Genomic DNA, 10,047 nt, shown 5'->3' with positions numbered 1-10,047 from the left:
TAGCTGTTAAATATTGCTTCTCCATTCTCCATAAATAAAAAATAAGCTTGTCAAGATATATCCTCCAATCAAACTTGATCAGCAATACGGACGCTTAAAACCAAGAAAAAGAAACAAAATGTCTAAAAAAAGGAACAACATCCGAAGTGCGTGTCACAGGGATATAAGAAATGTTTTAAAACACAGTTTCATTTGTTCCATAAAATAGAATGATAGAATCTAAAGTTTAACCAAGTCAGCTAACGGGATTATTAGTTCTTTATACAATAGAAAAGGCAACACATGAATATGAAATAAAAAATGCAACTCGATTCAAAGTTCAATCTAAAGTGACAGATTTAAGGCTAATGTGGAAAGATGATATACCCTTTTTTTAACTTACTGACAAGACCTTAAAACTAAATCTTTTACTTCTCATCCTACAATTATCATCTTTTTTCCCCAATCAAACATAATATTAACTAAAAATACAGCAATTTCTCAAAAGAACACCCAAACTACGAGCATCTGGCCACTTCAATATGATTACAAGATGACGATGTGAACAATAGGAGGCTGCAAATAGTACACACTTTCCAGCCGGAAGAACATGAGTACATGACAAAATCTTCACATCTGGAAGTGAAAAATCAATAATGGTCGAAGTTGAGTTTGTACACAATTGTTTGCGGGATAAATTAAGATATGATGAAGAGGAGAATCATATACACTGTACACAGGTATATTACATCACACTAAAATATCTGACCGGAACTCTCTTTCTAGTTTACTGTTTCAGCTTTCAACAAGTCCTTGAAGGATCTTTTTAGCTTGAGCGAGGCTGTCCATGTGATGAACTTTGGAAACCCATATATTTTGCATGGGAAGCATCAACATATCCAGCTCAGTCAGATGTGTTTCCAGCCACCTTACAGCATCTGAACTCATGAGACTGCCAACAACAGTCTGCCAAGAAAACAATAAAAAGCACATCCTGAAGTCGCTCATCATAAAGCAAAATGAGCATCAGGGGAAAATATATAGCTACCGAGATTGCAGGAATTGGCTGGTGGGTGAAAACAGCATAAAAAAATAGATTGAAGTTAACCCAAGCACACCTCCTTAACCTATTATGTGGTAGACCATATGCTTATTCAACCATTATATTGGGTGAACTATTATGCCGTGTTCCATTCTTTGTTCAATCGATATATTGGGAACTTACTGTTGTTTGCAGCTAGTGCAAAGTGAGAACAAAAGGTAAGTTGAGAGCCAAAATAACAGAACAAATTCAATGTGACTGAAACTGCTTCACTCAAATTGATTCTATTATTATTAAAAGGTATAGTGATTCCATAAATAGAGAACTAGTCGTACTACATCTCTACACTTCAATTTAAACTGCAATCAATACAATATGCACATTGTATATGTATAATTTATAATATACATACACACACACACACATACATATATACAATCTATAGGTATACATGCCTTGCTTGTATTATGCCATACCATAAGACGAGAAGGTAAGTAGGACACATGCGACTGCCAATGAAACTTACCAAAAGGGAGCTGCAGCAAGCTTTGAGGATGAGAGACTGAAAGAAATCTTGATCTGAACTACTTATAGCCTTGTCGGGATTGGCAGAACACACAAGGTCTTGACATGATGAATCAAAGATGGAAGCCTGGTTTCTCACTGTGACCCTGCCATGCCGCTTCATAATTCTCCTTAAATGGGCAATAGTTAAACTGCTGCATGCCTGCTTTCTCCTGGTCTTCTTTGATCTCTTGTGAGTTTTAGCATAGCTTTCACCTGAAACCTCATTATGTAACCCCAACAAAACTGCTGCAATCTCCCAACTAGCCCAGCAACAACATGATGATGACCCGTCATCTGCGCAAGCATAGAGAATAGTCATGGAAAACTAGCATTGTCTGATAACTGGACAGGACACTTTTCAGAGACTAGGACAAGATCTAACTGCCTGTTGCAAGTGAGCTTTTTCCAGTAGCAAAAGAAACTTCATTTAATATGGAAAAAATGGAAACAACCTACCCACCCCCCCCCCCCAAAACCCCACAGGGGTTTGGTGTAGTGGTACAAGTGCAGCCTGTGATGTGGGTTTGAACCCTGACAAAAGCCTAGTATTTAAGTGGAGAAGAATAGAGAGCCGGGCCCATCATCCACCAAATTTTGAACCGTGCACAATTGGCCCTGGAGGACTTCTCAGTTATCAAAAAAAGAAAAAAGGAAACAATCTAAATCTCTGCATAGAAAATCCAAATATAAAACCCTGGCAGTCTTCATGAAAATTAAAAAAAAAAAAAAAAAAAAAAACTACTCATCGAAGAACTTGGTGGTTTATAAATTTTAAGAAAAAACCACATGACTGTAAAAGTAAAGGAAGAATAACAAGGAGCATCATAAAATCAAGTACAGTTCTTTGATACTGGAGATCAAAAGCTGTGCAACATATACATACAGAACATACCAAAGATAAAACCAGCAAGTGGAATGTCAACACCATATGAATTAGGTCTAGGCTCAGTTCTTGTATGAAGGTATTTGCCTTTCCTGTTGTACTCCAAGACAAGGACATAAATAGCCACAACCTGACATTATTGAGCAAAAAAATAGGATGTCCCATGAGAAGATAAGTCCAACTATCACGCACAAAATGTTAGGCAAAATATTATAGATGCCCTAATAGCCCATGTACACCCTAAAACATTTTCAACTCACTTAGCTTTTATATCTTCAAAATTCGCCTTAGATAGGCATTTCTGTCATATCTATAGAAATACCATTAAAAGCTTTTCCATTTTGTAGAAAACCTAGGGCTTATGATCAAACACATTTTCTTAAATTACAGTTGGTCAAATACTTTCCATGGATCCTAAAGGTAGTAAAGAAGATACAGGTTCTTCTAACTCTATCAGCATCTATAAATTTCATCCTAGAGATACTATTTAACCCAAGAAATCCAAAGGTTGTTGCACCAAGGAAGAAAGCAACAAAATGATGGAATAAAGGAGATGACGCACATGTGGAAGCTTTGAATATGCAATATGAGCGGTGTCTTGTTAATGCGCTTCTCTTGTTTTCTCATTCTTTTACTTTGAATTATGTTTTTTCTTTTCCACTTGGTTGGTAATGCTCAAGTGATCTTAAATGAGAATAAGTAGAAGAACTAAAAAAGGTAGTAGAAGAACTAAAAAAGGTTCTTGTTCAGTTCATTCAATTGAAAATTGGAGTGGGCTATACAAAATTTTGGATGGTTTATTCAGCGCTTCAAAATATGTCCTCTTTTCGATAAATTGAGGTTTCAAAGTATGTTTAGGGCCAAAGAAGATATTGTTAATAGCATTCCTAGCAGGAGTTCAAAGAAGTGACTAGAAGAGAAGAATTCGCAAGTAGATAAGAGTGAAAAATTGTTCAAAAAGTTACATGTTTTCTCTTTTCAACAAGATCAGAGAAGCAAATTGTTTAATAACCCAACTAATATCTGCATAAGAACTGTGATTACCCTGCAATGGAACTCCACTGGTTGAGTCTCTAAACAGTTTGCTGTATCAGAAATCAGAGATGCAGTAATAGCACATAATGGAGAACCACCATCCAAGTTCAAAGCAGCAGATTGGCAGGTGTATGCATCCTCGTTATGATCATTAATCACACTTGATGGGTTGATAACAATGAAGGACGTAGATATCATCATAAAGTTGTCCTGCGCACTGGAAAAACAACATGCTTTAGCATATCGAATAATTTCAGTATCAAACAAAATGCTATACTTAATTAACTTTGTCCTGCGCACTGAAAAAAAAACTTGCAGGGTTAATAATTAAAGCATAAACGCTACTCCAGGTTAAAAGAGAATATTAAGATTATTAATACACTGCTAGTACTGCACTGCAGTATCAAAAAAACAAGCAATTTTTGTCAACCACAGCCATAAAAAGGACTAGTGACAGTCTCTGTCATTTTTATTTGTCAAACATAGAGAAGTTTGTTAGTGGAAACATATTAGTGGATAATGCAAGAAATGTAGAAGCTTACGGGTCAGAAATTTTAGAATGTTTCAGAATCTTTTCTAGATCTTAATCTTCCTTTCGCGTGTCAAATATGCACTCACATGACAAAGCTCATTTAGTGAAATAAGCAATAATAGCACCAAGCAATTGCAAGAGAAAATTATTACTATGATCTACAACTATTTATTATTTTCAGCTCAAATGTCTCTATATCTTACATGGGTAGAAGTGCTGGAGGTGAAGGTTAGCAGAACCATTGAGCTGAAAGAGTTGCTAAAATATACAGAAATTGCATACCTGAGGGCAAGTACTCTGTGAAATGATGCAGTAACGCCTCGTCCAAATCCAGCAGGGTAAGCAACTTTTTTTGCAGTCCCAAAAATCTTGACCTAGTCAATCATGAAACAGTCTTAAAGTAACAAAAATGCTGTCTAGAGAGAAAGAGGCAATAGCATTATATAATAAGTTACAAAAGATGAGAAGCAAAAAGAAGATACCATCTTATGGTCCATTAAAACGTGGACACAGATACTGATAGTTCCTTCAAGGAATAATGACGAACAATCATGATTGATGCTTTCACACCTTAAATGTTCTGCATACGATTTTCCATCTGAACAATGAACCGCCTTGATCTGCCCATGAATAGATGTTAAGTTTCCCTCGGGCAAATTATGATCAGAGGGGTAGATGTTGGTCATTTCTCCAAATGGAACAAGAGGCCCGAGAGAACAGTCCTCCAACAACTCCAAGTTAACATCAAATAAGTTTGTGACATCAGATGGAATATATAAGTTGACATCTGAAGAGATCTCATTGCTTCCATTATTGGGTACACAATTTGGAGTTTGAAACCGATGATAGTCTTCTGGAAGAACCCTATGGTGGCTTAAAAATGAGTCGCACTGTTTAAATAAGCAGGATACATCTAAACTTTGGAGAGAATTGACATATCCGAAAGAAAAACTCCAAATATTTGTTCCAGAATTCACAACTATTTTATCACCTATTCCATCAGTACATAACATGCCTTCTTTCTGATGTTTTATAAGGTAATGACCACTGATTTTCAGCACCTGCAATGTTAAAGAACAAAATTTATTTTAAGTTGTTAATGCAAATTTCGTATAGCAAAGTTTTATGTCATACATCAGAACAAATAGTGATGAAATGACATACCTCATAAACAGAAAAAGCTTCTGATTTGAATTCCAGCAATGCCTTTCTCACTTGTGGTTTGCAACAGGACCCCACATCTGCTTTCGTACCTGTGTGTTGCAACATACCAAGAGACGGATAATTAACACAATTTCCAGTCACAAGGCACGGAATTTTGCCTGGGCAGCATGAGTTATGATGCTTGTCCGCCACAAAAGAGCACATGTAAGCAGAGTGACTGGAGCTGCAACTTGGTTCATTTTCAGTATCATTCAATCCAGACGTCAAAGCCTCACGAGACAGTTGGTCAGGTTTATGTCTTTTGCACGCAATAAGTTTTCCATTTTCCATTCCGTTAAAAAATTTCATTGGTTCCTTCAGTTGATCTATCAAAGGCTTATCAATATGGGTATCTCTGCTTTTGTCAGCAATAAGTAAATCCCAAGGCAGAATTAAGGCCTCGGCAAATGCGCTTGATGTACTTGAAGCATGTTGACTTCCTTGAAACTGCTGCAAACATATCCATAGACTGATTAAATTTGTTATCACGAACTCGTAAGAAGGCATTGTTTTTTGCAAGACGCCTACCTTTTGCAGAATAGGGAATTTATGCATCAACTGAAGTAGGTGAAACTTTCCTCTTCCAACCTTCCCAAAGTCAACTTGGGAATCTACGCAGATAGTAAAATGATGATTTACAGGTATTACGTCCCTCATGTTGTAGTAAAGATGGAGTGGCATGTTCATCTCTCTCACAAATGGGGCATTCTCAAAAATACTTCTGCATGTGAAAGGTTCATTTTGGATTAAATCCACATGATCCAGCTTCATGGGTATGTCTTCCATAATTGACAAAAAATTTCTGACCTGAAAAAGAAAATATTTAGTGGGAGAAAAGAAAAAGAAAATTTTTAGTGGATGGAACAATTTCCACCATGTAACATTGATAGTGCTGCACATTAAATGATCAGGAAATGAGAAACACAAAATGAAAGAAGATTGATGTTGTATCACACCTCATACATGTTATTGAAATTCCAACTTGATGGAAGATCTGGTATGATAACATCAACGCTTCCAGTTGCATCAACAAGCAACATCCTTCCAGAAGATGGTGAGACCTGGCTGAACATAAAATTAACTTGATAATATCTTATAAGTTTATAAGAAATATAAAGTCTGAAAAAGGTTGCTTTAGATATCAAATGCATGCAATGTTAAGAAATCAGGAAGCTTGCATGGGGAATCTTAGTAGCTCAGTTGGTTGGCTGCATAAAACTTTCACCTTATTGGTGAGGGTCCGATTCCGCAATTTATATTCCCCTCCCCCATTTCCTTTTCCAAAAAGAACAAAAGGAAGCTTGCATAATGTTAAAACTTCTATTGGCCTCTTTTCTATACATAGAATGATGCTAATAAATGATTTGTCCCATTTATACAGATCAATGCAATATGACTACAACTCTTTTTTCTATGATCATAAATCAAAGAGGCCAACCAATAGTTAGGAAATGCTACCTAACGCTAACATCAAATAGCATACCATACACCATAACGTCATAAATCATAACAGGTTCAAGCACCTAAATTCTGGCAAGTATATCCTTGCAACAACAAAAAAGAAAGTACAAATAAAACGTCCGAACCTTCAAGATTCCAAGCAAAGAAACACCTATGTCTTCACTGTGAATGGCTCTCTTTATAGACAGCACAAAAGGTCTCCTGCCACAAGATATGGAGTTATACTCCTTTTGGGTACCCATGATACCAAAATCTCTGCCCTGATGGCAAATCAGTTTCCTCCACATTGCCTCACAATAATTAATTAAATTAGCAATAGGTGCCACCTGAAAGTGATTATGCAACGACTATTAGATCTTTATGCAGCTAAGTGAGTTTTGATTACTAGAAAGTAAAGCAGTGTCCAACCCCTGACCCCCAGAAAGAAAAAGACCTTTGATAATGATAATTTCATAAAACCTGCAAACTTACCAACTTCAAAGGAGCGGAACTTGTTTCCCTGCTACAAGCACATCTATCGTGCTTGACAAATTCCATAAACAACCCATGCTGCCGAACCAAAATTTATTTACAAGTGAGTACAACAACTAAGACCCAATTTATATGCTCACAATGACAACACACTTACCCGAATTTGGAAGGCTGAAGCGGGCAAATATGAAGTTGCATATATCTGAGCAAATCCTTTCTTCTGGCAATACCTTGCAATTTTGCACATCAGCTAAGGATAGTTTTCTATGACACTAGACACAAAGAAAAGATATCATGATAAAACAGAGTCTTAGTTCTAATGTATATCACCGGTAAATGCAAGCAACTTACACTTGTCGATCCCAAGATCTCTTTCTCAGATAAGATCCCAGAGAACTTTCTCCTAAAAGAGATTACGACAAGTAATACCCTGAAGCAAATGAAAAGATCATCATATAAATAATAGTATAAAGACACACACAAAATCAATTTGATCGTTGTTACTCTTGCATTACTACCATAGCCTGGCAACAAATACTAAGGAGTCAATAAACTTCGCAAGAAGGCTCTGGCAGCAGGTCACTGTATAACATCTGTGGGCCCAAAAAAGATCGAACTAGTGAATACAATGAATAAGCATCTTGTACAGTCGAAACATTTACAACGAGTATCTAGAAGCCCTAACCCTGTTTCCAGCGAGGAGAAACATTCCACAGAAATGCTAGTTTTAACACAAGAGCCGAGTATAAGTGTCTTTGTCCATGAATAACTAGGATTTATAAAATGAACCTTTTTCACTGATACCTGAGAAAAAGCAACCCATTAGAAGAATAAACAAGTAAACGTCATACTTCTCTCAATGTCTCTCTTAATTTTCTTATCAAAGTAAAGTTACACTTTACCACCTTGAAAACATGGAAATTAGTCTAAAAGCTATTGTAACATACCATTGCTCCAACTCTCACACTATGTGGCACAGAAAGCTGTGGATCCGTTAACAGTAGCAACAGTTCATTATCCAACTCAACAATCATACCCCTCGTGTAAACTCCTGTCACAGTCCCAGTATAAGTAACAAGTTCTCCCTCCCCGCTAGCGTCAATTTCCTTAACGGGGATACATTGCTGGGGCAACTCAGGAATATGCATCAAAGAGTTATCCGCAGCTACATACATCAAATGAGACACCTTTTTCCCCACAAATACAAGTCTCTTCTTCAACCCCGATAATGAAACAATTCTCCTTATTAATCTTGTAAACACTGGATGCCAAGAAGAAGCAGATCCACAAAAGTACACAATCTCGTGTTTGTTATAACAACGACCACTCATTTCATCATTCAAATTCTTCATATCCAATCTTAAATCTTTAGGATTACACAATTTACACCCACAAACTAAAACATTTACGAGGAAACCCCGAAGATTTTCCGGACCAGCTCTTGACCCATCTCTGCAGGGAACTACTGAAACAGGGCTAACAGATTCTACTACGCCGCGTACAAAATACCTAGCTTTTATACTAACATTTTGATCAACGCAACAGCCAGACAGTACATTAAAAGTATCTGAAGAATTTTCAGAAGAAGAATCAGGAAAAGCCCACCTAATAATTTCTAAAAACCCACCATTACATTTCATGGGAATAAAATTCCAAGCCAAAATTTGAACTTTTTTGTTAATTAAACTAGGATTAAACCGAAGAATGTCACAACAAACAGTGGCGGACCCATCAGAGAAACGAAAACAATTGCATTTAAGAGGTGAGTTTTCTGCGTGAGGTAGAAAAAGAGTGCCTGTAAGGACAGTGGGGTAGTTAAGGGATTTGAGGATTTTGGGGGGGAAAAGTGTGGGGAGGGAGGGTGTATGGGGTTGGTTTGAAAATTGGGGCGGTGGAATTTTATGAGAAGGATTGGAGAAGAGTGAGGATGCGCCGGTGAGAGGACGAGATTGATGAAGGAGCTCGGCGATTGATAGGGTTTTGACGGTTGCTTCCTCCATTGATGATACAACTCACATGTACACTGGCGGATAAAAGAAAATCAGAGAGAAGGCGACACAGTATTGGGGTGGGGTTGGGGATGGGAGTTTGCCGGCAAGTGACGGAAGAGGGAAGCTGTACGCTGCAGCTGCGCGGGAAGGAGTGGAGGACTATTTTAAAAGTATTCTTCCTGTATATAATAAGAGGGACTTGGATTATATGGACTAATTTGTGAAACATGGCACAAACTTTTCTTTGCCTTTTCTCTTCTTACTCTCTTTTCTCTTCTTACTCTTGTTCTTATCGGTACCAGACATATTTTAGAGAAACTTGGCAGATTAGAAAGCTTGGGAGATGCAGGTTCTATATATCAAAAGGTTAACACCCAAGTTATTCCAAATTCAGTATCACCAATATCCGAAAAGACAGTTTCCACCTTTTCGCTTCTCGCGCTTCCTAATATTATAGTTGCACTTTTGTAAATTTTCTCGCTTGGATATTGTTTCTTGTGAGTTTTCTTCTTCTCATCCTGTATTTCTCTATTTAAACTTTGATGGCATGCTAGGGCTTTGTTGCACAGAAAGTTTAATGTGCCCGTCCACATTGTTCTTTAGGTGTTTTGGGTAATTCTCGAAGGACTTTTTCAAGATTTCTATTGCCGTGATGGCACTCACATCGCCGCTAGTAAAGCTAAAGGTGAACTATTTATGTAATTGTTCATTTTAATATTTTTAAAGTAATTGATTTTATTTAATAAGAGAACGATTAATAGATGATTGTAGTAATGTAAGGCATAAAATAATGAAAGAGTAAAATAGTGGATTTAATACTCAAACCATATAATATCTACTAGAATATTCCCAAAAACCCGATGTCACAAGTGCATGAGCAAAC

At 37.0% G+C, this 10,047-nt stretch overlaps 1 protein-coding gene across 2 annotated transcripts; it reads right to left on the bottom strand.

Annotated features, from left to right (window-relative positions):
• Nucleotides 1-541: 541 nt before the first annotated feature.
• LOC107809046 (CST complex subunit CTC1) lies at nt 542-9,663 on the bottom strand. 2 transcript variants are annotated; one of them, XM_075221700.1, is made up of 16 exons: nt 8,121-9,663; nt 7,859-7,977; nt 7,692-7,766; nt 7,525-7,603; nt 7,331-7,393; nt 7,174-7,251; nt 6,828-7,028; nt 6,198-6,302; nt 5,770-6,048; nt 5,203-5,688; nt 4,521-5,099; nt 4,321-4,412; nt 3,516-3,723; nt 2,481-2,601; nt 1,548-1,882; nt 542-945 (listed from the first exon to the last, which is right to left on the bottom strand). In XM_075221700.1, the coding sequence occupies exons 1-16, from the start codon at nt 9,171-9,173 to the stop codon at nt 775-777; spliced, it is 4,044 nt and encodes a 1,347-aa protein (XP_075077801.1). In that variant the 5' UTR covers nt 9,174-9,663; the 3' UTR covers nt 542-774. The 2 variants fall into 2 exon arrangements, with proteins under 2 accessions (XP_075077801.1, XP_075077800.1); XM_075221699.1 differs by having other exon boundaries at nt 5,203-5,691; nt 8,121-9,661.
• Between the last annotated feature and the right edge of the window lie 384 nt (nt 9,664-10,047).

Source organism: Nicotiana tabacum, chromosome 9, assembly GCF_000715075.1.
Source record: "Nicotiana tabacum cultivar K326 chromosome 9, ASM71507v2, whole genome shotgun sequence".
Lineage (NCBI taxonomy): Eukaryota > Viridiplantae > Streptophyta > Magnoliopsida > Solanales > Solanaceae > Nicotiana > Nicotiana tabacum.
The sequence above is the reverse complement of the archived record's forward strand: the minus strand, read 5'-3'. Positions and strand labels throughout refer to the sequence as shown.

Coding starts and splice junctions, on each gene's coding strand:
- LOC107809046 (XM_075221699.1), bottom strand. CDS start 9,173: ATGGAGGAAGCAACCGTCAAAACCCTATCAATCGCCGAGCTCCTTCAT. Junction 6,303..6,827: donor CTTTGCTTGGAATCTTGAAG/GTTCGGACGTTT, acceptor ATGTTCAGCCAG/GTCTCACCATCTTCTGGAAG. Junction 3,724..4,320: donor CACAGAGTACTTGCCCTCAG/GTATGCAATTTC, acceptor TTGTTTTTCCAG/TGCGCAGGACAACTTTATGA.